Here is a 20,634-nt window from a genome sequence, read left to right as displayed (position 1 = left end):
TTCAATAATTTTCTCATGTTTTTGTTGGCAATCTGGCAATCATATGCCCATCTTTGCTCCAAAAGGACTTTTATCTGATTTGGGGTTGTAATAACAACAATTAATATTCTAATAAAATACTGTAATATACTGAATCATGATTACTCTTAAATTTATCCATTTATATGAATATTAATTTTCATGTTATTTGACCAGATGCTTTTTTAAAGCTGCTGTTTTTCCACCACTGTTATTTCAGTTGTATGGTAATTTTAACATTTCCTTTTAGGAAAACATCCAGGGCAAATTTACATATTCATTGTATTCATATTCACTTTCAGCATACCTCAAGTTTCACAACTTCTTTTTACCCCTAAATAAACAAAAGAAATAATTTTGCCCTGAATATATTAAGGCCTTAAGTCAGCATTTTCAATATGAGACCCATGCTTGGAAAAAAAAAGTCCCAGTGAGCAGATCTTTAAATATGAGTTCTGGTTGTCATTCTCATCAAAAAATTAACAAAAAACAAATTAATTAATCCAGTAGTGAAGTAGTGAAATATTTAAGTTGTTTATTAATGAGTTTTTATAGGACACACTTCATTCAAAGTTCTGTGTTTAGTTCAAATTAATGTATATATAACTTACATCTTTAAATATGAAAAATCTTTACCTCCTTTTATGCCCTGTTCACTTGAGGGGCATTTGTTGGAATCTGGCTCAGTCCATAGATGGTCTGCTAGTGCAATTTAACCTCATGCATGAGCAGATCTATTTCTTCGCTAGTGAAGCGTTCAGATTTTCCACTTAAAAAGTCTGCCATGGAAATAGTAAATCCACTCTGGCGTGAACACAACTCTCTCTTAAAGGGAATGGGAGATGGACTCTGATTGGTTTAATGCACATTACGCCCAAAACTCCCATAAATCATCAAAAAAATAATGACAATCCTTTTAGACCATGCGCTGGTTGCACCAACCATTTTTCCTGTCCTTAAAAAGTGGATTCATACATGTCCTAAGTGCATGCACTTTAGACCATGCACTTAGATTGTTAAAAGAGAGCCCAAATTGTTTTCAGATTTTTTTTCTCATTTAATTTTATTACATCATCAAATTGTGTGAATTCACAATGACTTCATAAAAGCCTTTGAAAGCTTGTTAGGGTTAGTTTATTTTCATGCAAAAGTATGTGAAACTTGAGCTCCTAATTTAGTTATAACTCATAATTACTCTGAGGCTTATTTGAAATCAAAAATTTGCAACTGTTTATGTATATTATTATATGTATTATATGTATATAACTGTATATTATTTTTATTCAATGCAGCATTTGGCTATTTATATCCCACTTCAAGTATGAAGATATAAAAAATTTCAGATCCATCTTTCTTTCTGATTATGCTTTAACATTATTACATTTTTTTCATCACAATTATTATGAACAGTGGCAGTGTAGGCTGTTTTGTTTAAAATGAACTTTTAGTATGTACTGATTAATATGAAAACCTAAATGCAGCAAGTAAAAAAAGCCTCTCAGCATATTTATGCAACATAACCTCTAAGGCAACATTTTGTATTGCATTTTATTTTTATTTGTGCTAATAATCTTTTTTCCTGTGTTTTTTTGCTAGTAGCAATGGCAGACATTTCAAGTCTGACAAGTCTGATCCTATAATGCATCCTATAAACTACAGAAACATGCAGTGCAGTAGTAATCTTTATTTTTCTCCCTCATTTTGCATTTGAAGCTTTAAAGATTGCTTTAAAAAGAGGCATGTCTAATATAAGCTGGTGGAAATGTCATTAAAAAGGGTAGATAAATGTAAATGCAGCCAAATGAAAAAAAAATGCAAACAAGGGATGTAAAAATGAGGATTAAAAAGATGAAAGGCGTCTTTGAACAACAGTCACTGAAAGGTGTCGTTATAATTTTTGATGTTGATTTTGATGATATTATTGATACTATATTATCTTCGCAAAACACCTGTCTGTGACTTTTGTTCAGATGTCATGGCTCTCATCCATTATTTATTCTTTCTTTTTGCTTTTAACATCTGGTTAATGTCCATTTTTCTCCAATGTTGTGCAGCCCTACAAGGCACATTGCGATTTATTTTGTTTTTGTGCAATTTACATGGCGATACACAAAAGATGAACTATACTTGGAAAAAAATCATAATTTTATATTGATTGGGATTATTTTGTAGGGAAGCACATCTGTTTAAAACAGGATAAACAATTTGCAAGCATAGATAAATACAATATAAGAAAGACTGAAATGTAATTGTTTTGTGTTTTATGATTTCTTATGAGTCTAACAGTATTAAAGAACAGAAATTCAATATTAATCACATGTAAAATAACAAGGTACATTCTACACTGTTTAAACAATTACATACAATTAACGTTGATAAATCTATAAACTTTTTAGAATTTCTTGGTTTAAGTTTGATTGATATCTTAGTCACAGGTCTTAAACAAATCCAAATGAAAATATTTCACTCTATTGAAGTTCAAAGTTCAAAGTAAAGAAGTTCAAATCACATTCTGAAATGTGGTTCCTGATTATTATAATCCCAACCCAACATTTGGGTTATCGTATTAATCAGCACATACTTACGAAACCGCCTATACTGCCACTGTCGTTCGTAATGATTGTGATGAAAAAACACATTGTGATATTGATGCTGAGACCATATATTGTGCAGCCCCAGTGCCTTGCTTGCTGCACTGTTTCTCTATTGTTTTTCTAAGCATTTTCTTTCTAAGTTTTTGTTTTTTACATTGAAATGAAAAAGCACTGTTGATTGGTCGTCATTTTTTTTTCTATAGCTTTCTATGTAATTCTAATTGTGTCAACGAAAACAGGCAATAATCGAAAATGATCAAGTATGTTTATTGTTGAAATGCAGACAACTTCTACTCTGCATTAGAGCTGCACGTTTCTGGCTAAAATGAGAATCGCGATTGTTTTGCTTAAAATAAAGATCACGATTTTCTCACGATTCTGTAGATGTAAAACAAAGCTTATTTTGAATCTGCAATTATTATTGTTTTTTCTCAAACATATGGTAAAACAACAATAATAATATTATGCGTAGGTCTACTGGTTTCTATAAAAAATTCTATTCTACTTATAATAATTCTGATGTTGAATTATGTTTGAGATATAGGCCTGTGCTTGCAATCCATCATTGACAACATTATTAGACCATTTCATTCACTGGTAAAATCAACACTATATAGGCTAGAGTAGTTATACTGACACTGTAAACATTTATTTTCATGCACAACTGTGTGTTTGCTATGAAAGAAAAAACAGATCAAATGCTTGTTGAAATTATAACTCTAAAATACGATATGATAATTTTAAATAAAGTGCATGCTTTCGGTTTCATTTTCACTGCTAAGTGCTGTTCATACTTCGCGCGCGGCTCTCAAACGATCACTCTGTGCCACAAACTGAATATTATTTACAACTTTATTACCTGTTACTCACAGCCTATGCAGGTTCTGTTCACTAAAGTAGACGTGCACGTCTATCATTAAGTATAGGGCCCCGCCCTCTCTGTGATAATAACAACTCACGGTCAGCAGCTCACGTCACGTGTGATATCCCAGCCGTGAATACAGCATTATATGAAGACAAAATGACATTTTTAGGTGAATTATACCTTATAAATACAGTTTGTGACTCTTTCAACATCATTTGGAGGTGTCCATGTCGCTGAGCAATGTATGTAAAACAATGAAAAAACTCATGCAGCCGCCTTTGCTTCTCTCCTGAACTTGAAAATATGATTGGCAGAATCGTAGAAATGCTGGATTAAGATCGTCTAGGGGGTCGAATCGAGATCGCGATCTTTTTTTCGATTAATTGTGCAGCTCTACTCTGCATTATGTGTCTCTTGCTACTTTGCAAGGTTTCTGAATGCAATCCTTTAGTTTGTGAGGTAGCAAGGGGGTTGCTTACCTGCTCAAGCAGTGTAGTAATGCTTCTATGGAAACTGTCTATCAGCCCACCCACACATGAATAGCGAGACTGCAGAGAGGTGCTAAGAATCACAGTGCTATTCTGACAGCACCGTTCAAGGCTGAACACTTGATGTCTTTCTGTAGAAGAAACTCTGCATTATACTGTATATTCAGGATGATGTACTGCCTTAACAGTCTGCATACATTTATATAAAGCAAAATTGGGTTCGCACAGACTAATTGGAAAAAGTGATAAAAAGTGTAAAAAAAAAAAAAAACTTGCCTCAATGCCTGACGTTCAGTTTTTAGTATATAATCGTCATTTATTTATGCTTTCTAATTTCTGATTTTAGTTACATTTTATTGTATGTTCATATTTTCAATAAAGATAAACTGAAAGGTCATAGTAAAGATTTTTATATTGCTTTTATAGTTTAGATTGTTAAAGAATCCACTAAGTAAAAAGCATATGGTTTAATGGTGAAACATATATGGTTTTCAACATTGATTGTTATGAGAAAAGTAGCAAATGAAAATATATAATCAATAAATAAAAATAAATCTTACACCACATTAGCAAAATGGCTAATGCAATCAAGCAAAGCTGTGACTGTCATGCACATCTTGTCAGAAAAGGACAGTTCTTTGATTACTAGTAAATTTCCTCAAGTCAGATTCTGCACCGAATATCTGAAAATCCAAGAAAAAGAAACCCAGGAAAACCTTATAGCGATTGCTCAATAAAGAGAGAATTTAACTGCATTTCATTGATTCAACAAGACTAATAAACACATGACTACAGAAGGAATCATTTCAAACACTCAACTAAAGTTATGAACTCGAAGTTTAGATAAAAAATATGAAAAAAGTAAAAAATAACAACTTATAAACAACTCATGGCCCTTTTTACATTAAACTCATAAAGGTTTAAAATAAGTATTGGGTGAGTAAATGATTATGATTTTTGGGTGACCTACATGGAATCAAATCTACAATATTTTAGTAGCACACATTGTTAGTTAGGTGGCACGGTGGCTCAGCGGTTAGCACTGTCGCCTCACAGCAAGAAGGTCATCGGTTTGAGTCCCGGCGGGGTCAGTTGGCATTTCTGTGTGGAGTTTGCATGTTCTCCCTGTGTTGGGTTTTCTCCTGGTACTCCGGTTTTCCCTACAGTTCAAAGACATGCGCTATAGGTGAACTGAATAAACTAATTTGGCCGTAGTGTATGTGTGTGAATGTGAGAGTGTATGGGTGTTTTCCAGTCGAGGTTGCAGCTGGAAGGGCATCCGCTGTGTAAAACATATGCTGGATAATTTGGAAGTTCATTCCACTGTGGCAACCCCTGATGAATAAAGGGACTAAGCCGAAGGAAAATAAATGAATGAATGAATGAATGAACATTGCTAGTTAATCGTTAGTAAGTTAATGCACTGAAAAATTGGTTTGTTTTGTCATCTTTCATCGAAATCTAACTATTAAATGACAGTCCGTCTCTGATGATGTCAGTTTGACGCTGTGGGTGGGATATGCTTAGACACCCCTCCAAAAGTTGGTTTGTCTTAAGTGAAAGATGAGAGTAGGTACACAAAAACAAATTCATGTTTCTTAATTAATATTTAATTTCAGTTGGAAATACATCATCACACTGAAAGGAAAGTCTGCAGTCTGCGGTTCATGTGGACATAAAGCACCAGATAATGAACAAAATGAAACTGTGGTGGGATGCAACATCATAGCTATATTTTTCTATGCTTTGAATAAAAAAAATAGTTTCCATTTAAATAAAATAAAAAATAAAAAAAAATAAAAAATTGGGGCAAATATCATTATGAAATAAGTGAAATGCTAAAGAACTCCCAGCAAACAATTTAGTGTTTGACACAGACATCTAAAATTAGACAGCTTGGCTAAAACAAGGCTAATAGACATCTAAGAATAGCCCAAAACTAGACTAGTTACCAAATAGATTAGACAGACTTTATATGTGTAGTCATTAATTTCTGTTTATTTAATGACTAGTTTTGGCCTATTCTTGGACGTCTCTTAGATTTTCACTGACAGCTCAAAATTAGCATTGTTCTAGCCAAGACGACTATGTTTAGACGTCTGTTAGACATCTATTAGACATCTTTTAAAAACAAAAAATTCTTTCTGGGCTCTTATAATGCATTAACTAGTGACCAATTAAACAGGACAAAAACAACTAGGACAAATTAAGAATAACATTAATCAACATACAAAATGTAAACAAAAATCATTTGGTTTACCATCATTATTTTGTGTGTTTATTTTTGTGGATCAAATTTTCATTTCTTTATTTCTTCTCACATTCTTGGTTTGTAATTTGTTCTTAATCTTTTATGTTTTCTTTCTTCCACCCACTACCCTTTCGCTCTCCTTTTTTTCCTTCCTCCATCTCTTAATTTACTCCATTTTCCTGTCCTGTTTCTATATGCCGCCCTCAGCGGGCTTTGTGAAGTCGCCCCTCTCTGAGACTAAGCTGACAGGCGACACATTCGAGCTGTACTGTGATGTTGTGGGTAAACCCACACCTGAGATCCAATGGTGGTACGCAGAGGTGAACAGAGCCGACAACTTCTTCCAGTTGTGGGATGGCGCGCGCAGGCAACGCGTGTCTATCAACACAGCATACGGCAACAACGGAGTTAGCGTTTTGGCTATCACTCGCGTAAACCTTGAGGATTCTGGGATTTATGAATGCAGAGCCAGTAACGACCCACGGCGTAACGATTTACGCCAGAATCCATCTACTACCTGGATACGAGCCCAGGCAACGGTTACCGTGTTGCAGAGTGAGTGCTAAATGTGCCTGTAGTGGTGGCCAAAATAAACCATTCGGCCTCCTTTAGTTTACTTTCATTGACTGTTTTGCTGTAGTAGATCTTCCCGTTTCCTCTTAGTTTTTAGGCTACAGAAACGGTCAGAGCACCATGTTTTTAGATTTCTCTTGCTCTAGCTGCTACATCCAAGCACTGACCTATTTCTTTTAGCCAGAAAGCCCTTATTGAGTGTAAATAGTCCTTGTCCTCCTTATTGAGATGTTTCAAGGTTGCTTTCCTTTCGTTGACCATGACAATATTACAGCTTCTGTTTCAAGGAAGTCCTGGAATCGGGTAAGGTATTGTAGATTACGGTTATCCATAAAAAAAATGTAATAAATTACATGATTGATGACTTGTATAATGGCAATGGTTAATATTCATTTGGGCTGCATTATATAATTAATTTCAAAGCATTTCAACAGAATTTAAAGAAGAAACTTTTTCTTACGAAGGGCCAAAAACCAAACTTGATTGAGGGGAGTAGGCCGAAGGCAATGTACTAAACTATTACATTAAAGCTGCCATGGTAATTTCCTAATTTATTCATATAAAAAAATACTTCAATCATATTTATAGTTATACGTTTTTTTTTGTTTGTTTTTTTTACATTTTATAATGAACTTCTCACAATAAAACATAAACAAACTTATGACAATGGTGTTCAATGCTAAATACACGAGTCAAGCTGAACCTGCCTTTGCCTTGATTTGCTCGTCGATGTTTTGTGTATTGTCCTCTATCTTTGAGTGACAGTATTTGCAGTTTTAAAATCTGAAACATTTCATTTCAGTTGACTTTTTTGCAGCTCAACAATTAAACAAACAAATAAACAAACAAAAGGTTACTTTAAATTAGAATTGATGATCTCTGTTGAAGGCATTTGACGCAGCCTTCATTCTAATTCTTCTCAGAAGAATTCGGGCCCTACTTTAGGCATCTCTGGTTTATTTTACTGAATTATTTATACAATGACGACCATTTAATTTTATTACTTATTATTTATAGTGTTAATTTTTATTGCATCTTTTTTTAACATTTAAACTATTAATCCCAAAACACATTAAAACAAACCAACAGACAATGTCCATTTTAACAATGCAATGCTAAAGAAAGACAAAATAAATTATGTGCACTACCGGTCAAAAGTTTGGGGTCATTATGATTTTTAAATGTTATAAAAGAATGCACTATAAAATAACTGTTCAAAAGTAATTTATAATTTATTCCATTGATTTTAAAGATGAATCCTCAGCTTTGTTACCCCAGTCTTCAGTCACACGATCCTTCAGAAATCTTATTATTATTATTATTAATGGTAATTTAATAAAATAATAGTAATTTAATAAATACCGCCTTGATAAACAAAATAATTTTCTTTAAAAAAAAAACATAAGTTTTTTTCTAGTAGTGTACAGTACAGTATATACCTTTTTTTTTCATGTTTTTTTTTGTAAAGAAAATCATTCTGTCCATCAAGGCGGCATTTATTAAATTGTAAAAAAATGAAGTATTTAATAAAATTTTCAGTCATTACTGTTTTTGTCAATAATAATAATAATAATCATAATAATAATAATAATAATAATAATCATAATAATCATAATAATTAATTTGTGAAATTAGTGAATTAGTATTGAAGCTTAAAATTAATCTTTAAAATCAGTGGAATAAATAATAAACTACTTTTGAACTGTTATTTTATAGTGCAATAACATTTTACAATTTTTACTGCATTTTTGATTAAATAAATGCAGCCTTGGTGAGCAGCAGAAGCTTATTTTAAAACATTTAAATTATGCTGACCCCAAACTTTTGACCCCAAACGGTAGTGTATATTCATAAATAATAAAAGTATTCTAATAAATAAGTAAACAATAGCAATAATAATAATAAGTAAATAAATAAACAAAATGAAAACATATAAAGATAAAATAATCGTAAAATAAAATGCATAAATTCAAATATGATATACTATAAATCAAAATACAGCATGAAGAAAGATCAATTAAATTTAAGTAAGGAGTCCAGACTTGATGAAAAATGAATGACATGGGTAAGGAATTCTAACGGAATCATTTCCCTAATAATATTGTGCCATCCTTTTAAAGACGGGGGTTTGTCAATGATCCAGTTTATCTGTATATTTTTCTGGCAGTAAAGGCTAAAATGTCAAATAAACGATTAGTGAATTTGTCAGGCAAACGTCCAACCGGGAGACCTAAAATCAAAGACAATGGATCCAACTGTAGCCAAGTCTAAACATAATATGGTGTAATTTTACATTGCAATTCATTTATCAGCTTGTGTATCTGAATATTGTTTGACTCTCCTGAAAACCATAAAGCATTGTTTATTTGACTTTTTTATTTGCTCTATTGTATTTATATATGCTTGCAATTTGTTATAAAAATATATTTTATGCAGGATTCACTCAAATCATCCAAATTAATCTAAATAAATGATTTCTTTCCAAATAGAGCTATTAAAGTCATCTGGTGAAATTCATATTACAATAGATATTGCAAAAAAAATTAGTATTAGTACTAATAATACTAGCAAACCATAGTATTATCTAGTGTTACCTAATAGGATCTTATTTGATTTTTAAAAATGCATTCAAATATTAGGAATACCTACAAACAAAGCAAAAAAGCAATGTTTCTTTGTTGCAAGCAGCACTAAAGACTGCTTGAAATAGCTCAGTGACTGCTATGCTTGTTGCAATTTGTCCAGCTTTATCCCTGTATTTATATTCCTCCTGATTTCTACACACATAAGCCCACAAACATAGAGGGAGGGAGAGTGAGAAAGATTCCATGTTGACTTCAATCAAAGTGGTGTAGTATTTGACCATTGCATCTGTATTTTCAGAACCATCCATTGATTCATCGGAACACATGATTCTAACCATGGGTTCCAGCAGCTCAATCACCCTTCAGTGCAACCTCACAGCTTCCCAAAGCAGCCATCGTGAGAGCTTCTGGATGAAGAATGGAGAGGAGATCATGGACACAAGGGACAAAACCAAGAACACAGAGTACAAGTAAGCATTGTTATTAAACGGTTTGTGAGCTTTTCGACATAATCAGAATTAACTTTATTCGCCAAGTGTGTACAAACACGCAAGGAATTTGTTTTGTGGTTTACTGGAGTTCTGGGTACATGCATGCATATCAACACCAGAAGACAGACATTTTAATAAGTGCAAACTAAAGTACACAATAAAAATTATTAATTTGTATATGTTTATCTAGATGGTTTATGTGCATTGTTGACTTTTATCTGTACAAATAAGAAATAAAAAAAACAATATGTACAATCAAGTGACTTACAGGAACAGTAGTGTATTGTTTATGACCATTAAAAAAACAAAGCATTTGCTTAAGAAGCTTGGTAATTTTTATTCATCTTTATATCCACAATTTACATATAATCCTGTAATTGAATTAATTATAATGCAATTATAAATAATATCATATTAGAATTAAATAATAAAATACATTTAGCAATGCAGTAATGATCAAGGTTAGACTCTCAGAGGTCTTAAATGATGCAACCATAGTGATAGTGACAAAAACAGACAGAGCTGTGGTGATGGCAGGGCCTTTGTGCAGTGCTTGAAGAGGTGGAAACTGTCAACGAGTGTAGGTAATTAGTCCACTGAGTGTGAGCAAAGGGAAGAGGGTGAGAGTGACGATGGTAAGCAAAGAGACCTGAGGACCTTGGCTGAGCTGAGGATCAGGAAGCCTGAAGCAAGGCCAGGATGTAGGATGCAGCCATCATGGACAAAATAGCTTTTTTTTTTTTTTTAAAGCTAGACTGAAGTAGAAGGGAAGAGCTAGGGTGCTAAAGGAGCTTAGAGAGGCCATAATGGAACCAGTGAAGAGGAAGCAGGAAGGAGGCAGGGTGGCACCAGCGGAGACCATGGAGCTTGAATTCTGAGCAGTACAGGCAGGACCAGAACATTCAACCACTTGGACCAGAAGAGTCAGAGTGAGGGTGACAATAGCTGTCCATCCAAAGATGCAAATTAAACTTATGCACAAAACTTGAATATCAAATAAAAGATTCCAAGAGAACAAAATCATCACTTACTGATAAACTTGCACCAAATATCAGAAAGAAAAGCAATTTTTTCTGCGGAAGGAGAAGCCACTGTAAGTCTTATTTGTTATATAATAAACTACTTGTGCTGCAGAAGTAGAAGCCAACATTTTGGAGATGTGAGACTGCTCTTTGAAAACGCAGCCTCTCAAGACAGTTCTGACATGTAGTAGTAGTAGTAGTAATAATAATAATAACAATAATAATAATAATATTAATAATAATACTGAGCCACTTTGATGATGGCCTTTGGCTGAGGGGTAATTTGATAAAATGTTTATGCAACTCAGTTGTTTGCATGCCTAAGAGACAAATCTAAAATCCTAGGAGTCAAAACTAAACTTAATCCAAAGATAATTCATGGATGTTACCAATTGAGGAAGAAAGGAGAAACCTGGTGGAGCCGAAAGATTGAAATACCTAGAAGTCTGTAGCATCCCAAGCAGATTCCTGACCAAGGTGGAGCCAGTGGGATGAGGAAGCCTGGCAGAGCCTTTGTTTGATGGTTAACCATTGTGCATCTAGAGGTGAAAGGTTGACAAACTGATATGGCCTGTGGCAAAACCAGGATGATTCCTGACCAAGGTGGAACCAGAAGTACAAGCGAACCTGATAAACCCTGTGCGATTTATTAACCATAGTGGAGCCAAGGCAGGAGCCAAGGTGTCAATGGGTTGACAGACTAAGGTGATGTCTGTGAATAAACCAGTGTGATTCCTGACCAGTTACAAGGGAGCCTTGCTGTCCCTGCTGGTTTACAAACCATAGTGGACCCAATGGAGCAATGAGCCAAGGTGGTGTCAAAGGGTTGACAGACCTGGCAAACCAGGATGATTCCTGACTAAGGTGAAATCCAGAAGTACGAGGGAACCTGGTTGAACCTGTGGGATTACTAACCAAGGGAGAAAGAAGCCAAGTTGATACCAGTGGATTGGAAAGACTTGGTAAAGACCAAGACAGGAGGAGTAGGGAGCCTGGCAGAGCCTCTGTTTGATGGATAACCATGGACGATCAAGGGAGAAGGGTTGACATAATGATATGAAGTCCATGGAAAGCCAGAATAATTCTTTTTATTTTCTTTTTATACTTATTTTTTTAGGGTTTTTTCCCCCTGAAATTGGAAAGTACAGTGGAGGTTACAGACAGGAAAGTATTGGGAGCAAAGAGAGGGGAAGGGTTGGCAAAGGACCTTAAGCCGGGAGCACCATTGTGCTATATGTCAGCGCACTTAACCACTAGGCTATTAGCACCAACAACCAGGATAATTCTTGACCAAGGTAGAACCAAGAGTACAAGAGAGCTTAGTGGACTTAGTGGAGCAAGAAGCCAAGGTGGTGCCAAAGGGTTGACCAATTGATATGAATTTCAGGCCAAAACCAGGATGATTCCTGACCAATATGGAACCAAAAGTTCAAAGGAATGTGGTTGACCCTGTGGGACTATAAGCCAAGGAACCAAGGAAGAAAAGAGGCAAGGTGGTACCAATGGATTGAAAGACTAAAGTGAAGTCTATGTCAAAACCAGGGTGATTCCTGACCATGGTAGACCCAGAAGTAGAAGAGAGTCTGGTGAACTTTGTTAGATTACGAACTAGAATGGCTTGACGGTATAGTAAAGTCAATAAAGTAAGTGTGTGATTAGTCTATTGTGTGTGAGCATACTGAGAAGCATGAGAGTGTAAATGGTGAAAGAAACAGGATGGGAGACTTTGACCATAGTGTACATTAATGAATCAACAAATTAACAGATTTGCGAAATTAATTATTTGTAGTTTTTAAAAAGTAGATTATTTAATGGTTGAAGTACATTTAATTGCAGATACTTTGCTTATACTATAATTGTACTCCATTTCCAGATTAAAATATCAACGTAAGCTTCTAGCTATTAAAAAATGGTCATCAAATAGTCATTTTCATTACCTTAGTTGGCCATTTTTTGTAAACCTTATCTCAGAGACTCTCAGGCCTCGTCTGTTGAAGCTGCTCTGCTCTGTGTTGGTCTAAATCATGTGCGAGGCCACTGGCTCAAACAACACGTGTCATTAATCTCTTTCCCTGACTCCTAATCTAATCAGACTAAACATACAGGCACACTAGAACCGCTAACATTTAACCTGCATTAGTTTTGTCCTTACCTATGGGCTTTTAATTTACTCTAAATTATGCATTACTTCAAGGTACTGAATAACAATACATTTGTTTTGTATAAAATACACAATCCTATGGGGCCTTTTTATTTTTCTTCTTTTTTTTTTTTGCACAGACTTACTAAACCAAAGGCTGATGATGCCGGCGAGTATATGTGCGTCTACACGTTTGATTCGGCCCCCCAAGCAAATGCTACCATTGAGATCAAAGGTAAGACCCCTAAAAATATCTCACATTTCTCGTAAACGTGATCTAAAAGAAAAATTGGAATTAAAGGGGAAGTGGTTCCTTTCTAGTGTCACGGTTTTGCATCCACAAGGACATTTTGAGTCTGCCTGTGGGGGGGGGATTTTGTCTTTTCTTCACGTCCACACAGCACATGCTGAGTCAGAGCGGAGCTTGGATGCTCTCAAAGGCCTTGACAGCAGGATTGTGTGAGCTTGGTTAGTAGAGTGAGAAAGACATCCAGGTTTTTGTTCACAAAGCAGTACAAGGAGAACGTGACTACATTTTTTGCTGTATTAATAATTATTATTCTTCTAATATAATTAGCAATGTGAGAAAATTAAGAATAATCTTTGCTAAATGAATTCTAAGTAATTAATTTGCAATATTTGGAAAATGATGAACAACAATGTTGTAGTAGTATTTCTGTGGTTTCAGAATATGACAATATTAATAAATATTCATCAAATAATTAATTATTACTTTAAAAAAACATAAGCGGCCCTATCATGCACGCCACGCAAGGCGCGACACAATACTTGTTTGCTAGTTTAAGCTTGGCGCAAGAGTCGTTTTCAAGTTTTGCGCCACGCTGTTTGAATGGCAAACGCATTTGTGCTCATATCTGTGCCCATAGGCATTCTGGTCTAAAAAGGAGGTGTGTTGAGGCGCATTGCTGGCGCATTGCTATTTTGAGAAACTATAATAGGTTATTCAATAAACCAAAACATAGCCGGGCTATTGTCCAGTGCAGAGCGCGTTAGTTGTGCGCCTCGCTTACATATTGCTTAATACAGACAGGATGTAGGTTACAGCAATACGCAAATAATTTTACATATAAAAAAGAGGGGGGAGTGTGGGAGGCATATGCATATTTATATTTGTTTTATTAAAAACAAGCTTAGATTTGCCAATCTGTCAGATTTTGACCATATGGGGCATAGCATGTGTATTTGGATACAACTCATTTTTTTGACCACACTTCGTTATTATTGTTCATTTATTCGTTTGCTGGAAATTAGAACTGAATTTAGAAATAGTTTTGAAACAAATGTATGCGCTTAACAAACTAAATTAATTATTTATAGGCTAATGGATGTTGTTTGTGCGTACAACAGGTTTCCCTATCCATGAGAGTGAAAGCGAAAGTAAACAATGAGGAGGCTCATCTCCTCTGTTTAACTGTTTTCTCTCTAGTGAAGTGTTCAGTTTTCCCACTTAAAAAGTCGCCATGTAAATAGCAAATGCGCTATGGCGCGACGCAACTGATTCTTAAAGGGAATGGGAGATGAGACTCTGATTGGTTTATTAAGAAAATAAGCTCAACCCTTTTAGACCATGCGCCACGGCACAAAGTGGACTTTTCCATCCTTAAATTAGCAAAAGTGGATTCCGACCCGCCCTTAATTCGTTTAGACCCTGCGCTTTGCACTTTGCGCATGGATCGTCAAAATAGAGCCCAAGAACTTAAAACATACAGCTTAAAAAGTTATTGAAATATAATTTTTAATGCAAATAATATAATTTTCAAAGTACAATAGATTTTCATTCATTCATTCATTTTCTTTTCGGCTTAGTCCCTTTATTAATCTGAGGTCGCCACTGCGGAATGAACCGACAACTTATCCAGCATATGTTTTATGCAGCGGATGCCCTTCCAGCCACAACCCATCACTGGGAAACACGTACTGTACACACTCATTCACACACACATACACTACGGACAATTTAGCCTTCCCAATTCACCTGTACCATATGTCTTTGGACTGTGAGGGAAACCGGAGCAACCGGAGGAAACCCATGCGAAAGCAGGGAGAACATGCAAACTCCACACAGAAACGCCAACTGACCCAGCCGAGGCTCGAACCAGCAACCTTCTTGCTGTGAGGCGACAGCACTACCTATATATATACCACATATATCAATATTTATTTTGCATTATTTTATTTAATGACATGTAATATTTTTTATGGTTCTCTTGGTTTTATGTCTTTTTATAAATGTTATTTAATATTTTTTGCTAACATATTAATTGGTGTGTGCTAATTTTGGCACCATGATCTTTAGTTATTTTGTTAAATTTAGTTCTGGTACTGACTAATGTAATGCTTATATACACAAATATCTTATTGTATAGCATGACATAGTAAATATATATTTGAAAGGGAATCTGTACTCATTTATGCTGGGCACTATATCATGGTCATAGATTCAACGAGGTACTGGAAATATTACTGAGATTTTGGTCGTTATTAATATGATAGCTTCACGCAGTTGCTGCAGATTTGTCTGCTGCACATCCATGATTCGAATCTCCCATTCCATCACATCCTAAAGGTTCTATTGGATTGAGTTCGGGTGACTGTGGAGGCCATTTGAGTACAGTTAACTCATTGTCATGTTCAAAAAACCAGTCTGAGATGATTCGCACTTTATGAAGTGGCGCGTTATCATGCTGGAAGTAGCCATCCGACTTTGGTCATAAAGGGATGGACATGGTCAGCAACAATGCTTAGGTAGGCTGTGGCCTTGACATGATGCTCAGTTGGTACTAATGGGCCCAAAGTGTGCCAAGAAAATATCCCCCACACCATTACACCACCACTAACCTAAACCATTGATACAAGGCAGGATGGATCCATACTTTCATGTTGTTAACGCCAAATTCTGACCCTACCGTCCGAATGTCGCAGCAGAAATCAAGACTCATCAGACCAGGAAACGTTTTTTCAATCTTCTATTGCCTAATTTTTGTGAGTCTGTGCGAATGTAGCCTCAGTGTCCTGTTCTTAGCTGACAGGAGTGGCCCGGTGTAGTTTTCTGCTGCTGTAGACAATCCACCTCAAGGTTTGACATGTTGTGCATTAAGAGATGCTCTTCTGCATACCTCAGTTGTAACGAATGGTTATTTGAGTTACCGTTGCCTTTCTATCAGCTCGAACCAGTCTGGCCATTCTCCTCTGACCTCTGGCATCAACAAGGCATTTGCGCCCACAGAACTGCCTCTCACTGGTTATTTTCTCTTTTCCAACCATTGTTTTTAAACCCTAAATATGTTTGACGTGAAAATCTCAGTAGATCAGCAGTTTCTGAATTACTCAGATCAGCCCGTCTGGCACCGACAACCATGCCACATTCAAAGTCACTTAAATCACCTTTCTTCTCCATTCTGATTAGTTGAAACTTCAGCAGATTGTCTTGACCATGCCTACATGCCTAAATGCATTGAGTTACTGCCATGTGATTGGCTGATTAGAAATTTGCGTTAAAGAGCAGTTGGACAGGTGTACCTAATAAAGTGGCCGGTGAGTGTTTATGTATAGTGCCTAGCATAAATGAAAAAAGGCCTAGATTTAGAAGTATATTTGAAAAATTAATATACATAACTGAATTTTTAAATCAGCAGTTGATGTGACATGACAATGTGTCAGGCAGCCCATCTCCTTCTGATCATGTGTTTAATAATGGCCTTTAAAGCTAACAGGCTGTTTGGTTTGTATGTTAGAGATCATCCTCTGCTAAAGTGGCATGTGGCTGAAGAGTGTTCTGGTCACCTCTTTCTGCTTATCCTGTGCCAGATGGTGGCCTGCATGTCTGAGGGGGTGGGGATGCAAATCTGTCGCTCTTTTTCATCTCTCTTTCTATCTCCTAACTGATGTATGCGGTGTCACTTAGACTGAATTAACCTTTTAAAAAGACTCCTGTCATGATTCATCAGTTGACTTTTGAATCACAAAATGAGGATATAATTTACATGCGGATGTTTTGCATATTTTTCATTAGGCACATAGTGAATGTTTCGTTTTCTTTTGATGATAATTTTTAAATATATGCTCTGTTGGTGTTAGTGACTAAACCTTTAAGATCTGACTGTGAATCACCTCATCATGGACTCATATATTCCGTTTATATATTGTGTATATCAGTGTCCTTTTAAGATATATTCACTTTATATTTAATATGTCAGAGAAGGCAGCAAAATCAAAAGATCACTGCTGTTCAGAAGTTTGAAGTTCTCTTTTTCAAAAGAGAAGCTTTTTTAAATAAAAAATACAGTAATATAATGAAACATTCTTATAATTTAAAATAGCTGTTTTCTGTTTTAATATATTTTAAATTATAAGAATGTTTCATTATATTACTGTATTTTTTAAATAAAAAATACAGTAATATAATGAAACATTCTTATAATTTAAAATAGCTGTTTTCTGTTTTAATATATTTTAAAATGTTATTTATTTTAGTAATGTCAAGGTTTAATTTTTAACAGCCATTAGTCTAGTTTTAGGTGGCAAATTATTTGTCACATCATACTGAATACATATTGTAGTGTTCAGTTTCGGATAATTTTATACTTTATTATATTTGTGATCTATATTAAATGTCATTGTTTAAAATGGCATTCATTGGTCAGCGGTCATGAGGGGTGTGTGTTATTTACCATCTACAAATATATAGGAATAATATAGGAGAAACTGTTACTGAATTATTTTCCAGTACGTTTGTGGTTGAAAGGATTGCTGTGTAAAACAACTACCTGAGTAGTTGGCAGTTCATTCCGCTGTGGTGACCCCTGATAAATCAGGGACTAATGCCGAGTTAAGACTGCATGATTTTAGCCCCGATTTTGAATCACCAACAGGTTTTGAGGAATCACAGACAAAAGCCTAAAATCACAGGCAAATCAGTGATCGTTCAAGTGAGTAAAAATCACAGTGTGAACTATTAAAGACGTGATCTGAGAGAATCGTCAATAAGTAGCTGACACCCGTGAGATATTTGGAATCCTAAATATCTGGAGCTGTCTGTGATTCAAAATCATGCCGTGTGAAATGTGTTCTGATTGAAAATAACATCAGCGATTGACAGCCAATGACAGAACAGCATACACTAGTACAAGTATCTGCAGGCCAGTGGGAGATTGGGAGAGAAGTAAAAAGCGCTTGTTCTCAGTCTATTTGGACCCAAGACTTCTTTCTCATTATGTAGTTAATAACAAAAGATATACTACGTGACTTCACGTCATGTTTCCATGTCATTTCTTGTTTGTTTGGTAGGACCGAGACAAACGTAGTTTGTGGGCCGAGACAATGTTGTTGGCGATTTTTAAAGTCATACAGTGACCCCCCCCCCCCCCCCCCCCACCCCCCCCCCCCCCCACACACACACCCCCATCACTGATGCATCCTGCAGTGTAAAGAAAGTTCCAACAGAATACTGCCTCAGATAGTCAAGCAGTGTGAAAACATCGGTGACACAATTGAAAATCGTGCAGTTTGAATTCGGCGTAAGTCGAAGGAAAATTAAAGAATGAATGAATGATACTGGATTAAACAACTGCCTGTAACATTGGATATAATGTTAAATAATGCAAGGGTGAGTCTGATGCCAAATGTCTGATTTCACCTCTAAAAGGAAATTATTTATATGAAGTCAGTGACAGAGTGCACAGCAAAAAAGCCTGACCAGCTGGGGCAGTTGGCATTTATGAGTGGAGTTTGCATGTTTTCCGTGTTCGCATCTTTCGGGTGCTCCGGTTTCCCCCACAGTGCAAAGACATGGGGTATAGGTGATTTGAATAAGCTAAATTGGCTGTAGTGTATGTGTGGGTGTGAATGCAAGAGCGTATAGGTGTTTTCCAGTGCTGGGTTGCGGCTGAAAGGGCATCCGCTGCGTAAAACATATGATGGATAAGTTGGTGGTTCGCTGTGGCACCTGATTAATAAAGGGACTAAGCCGAAAAGAAAATTAATAAATGAATGGACTTAGAAGCACCTCACTATCAAAATGATGTTTAAAAACAATTTTTTGTTGTTGTTGTTAATAAAACACTACACTATTTTTGAAAGTCGCTTCATTATACAAGTCCCCTTGAGTCTAACAGTTATGTTTTACCATTTTTAATCCATTCAGCTGATCTCTGCGTCTGGCAGGAGCACTTTTAGCCTAGCTTATCCTAAATCAGTGAATTGGATTAGACCATTAGCATCTTGCACAAAAAATCAGCATTGTATCAGTAATGGTATTACAGATCACAGTTACCTTGCTGGGGATTTTATTTAAGTAATATCAGTGTGTCTGATGCAGCCATGGTACGCCAGTATAATTCCTTGATTATTACACCAGAATGAGAGTATAGTTCCTAGCCATATCAGCCTAGAAAATAACAGTTTCCATCGCTCTTAGTACATGATGTAACTACAGCAGGGTTAATCTTTAAATGGAAAAAATCCTATTTTGTTTTTGTTTTTTTGAGCAAGATGCTAATGGTCTAATTCAATTGAATGATTTATGCTAGGCTAAGTTAAAAGTGCTCCCGCCAGACCCAGAGATTGGCTGAATGGATTAAAAATGGTGAAACTCAACTGTTTAAAACTAGGCGTGTTGTAAAATGAGCCTATATACAAAAAAAGTGGAGTGTTCCTTTAATACTACAAATATAATTATAAGGTGGTTTCATAGAATTTTATTGGTGCATTCCTAAACTTATTAGTTGGTATTTTGGGCTCAATGATGTCTTGAGCCAAAATAATACACTAATAGTTCATTGATCAAACACTAACAGATAGTACTTGCAACAACACAATCACAAAATTTTGATAAAGACTAAGGCCCCGGTCATATCACATGATTTTGGCATGATTTCCTTGACGTATGGTGTCGTAGGGATTCGTAAATGACAAATAGGCGTCATGACACAAGATTCACTTTAACTACCTTTTCTAAAATATTATGGTGTTTAAGCAATTTTATCTGACAGACTAGCACAAATATGTTGACATCTTCACTCTCACAACGCGTTTCTGAGTTCTCTCAGCCTTCCAACAGAGTTTGTTCTTCCGAGGTAATCTGGGAACATATTCAGTGCTGGGAATACATTGCAAAAGCTTTTCCTTCTCATTCAAATTTTTCATTAATAGTGAAAACAGTTTAATATATGCTTCTCTGGAACTGTGAATATTTCACTTTAATTTTATTTAGGCTTAATTATTATATTAATTACCCAAACCAACACAATCTCACGGCAATTCATGGTTTGGTGCATACTGTATAGCAGACTTGTTTTGAAGCCCTTCAACTCAAAGGTTATTTGTTATTCTTGTTTATATTTAACTGACCAACAAAATACACATCAAAATTAAGATACTAATTATAGCAAACGAAATTCAAGAAAAATATACGAATTATATTTTTGTTTGTGCCCCTCCATTACTCAACTATACGGGTGGATGATATGTTTCGCTCTGTAGCAAACTGAACAGATCTTTTATTCACGGCTGCTTTGCGCTCCTCCTGTCTTGTTGATATTATTATACACATGATTACCGGACATGTTAATGTGCGCAACTGTCAATCA

At 35.5% G+C, this 20,634-nt stretch overlaps 1 protein-coding gene across 1 annotated transcript in view; it reads left to right on the top strand.

Moving 5' to 3' along the window:
• nptna (neuroplastin a) overlaps nt 1–20,634 on the top strand; it is a 54,787-nt gene that overhangs the window by 15,163 nt on the left and 18,990 nt on the right. The window contains exons 2-3 of the mRNA XM_056452194.1: nt 9,673–9,844; nt 13,168–13,262. Coding sequence (XP_056308169.1) covers nt 9,673–9,844; nt 13,168–13,262 — 267 coding nt within the window. The remainder of the gene's footprint in view (nt 1–9,672; nt 9,845–13,167; nt 13,263–20,634) is intronic.

This window comes from Danio aesculapii, chromosome 25 (genome assembly GCF_903798145.1).
Source record: "Danio aesculapii chromosome 25, fDanAes4.1, whole genome shotgun sequence".
NCBI lineage: Eukaryota > Metazoa > Chordata > Actinopteri > Cypriniformes > Danionidae > Danio > Danio aesculapii.
The sequence above is the reverse complement of the archived record's forward strand: the minus strand, read 5'-3'. Positions and strand labels throughout refer to the sequence as shown.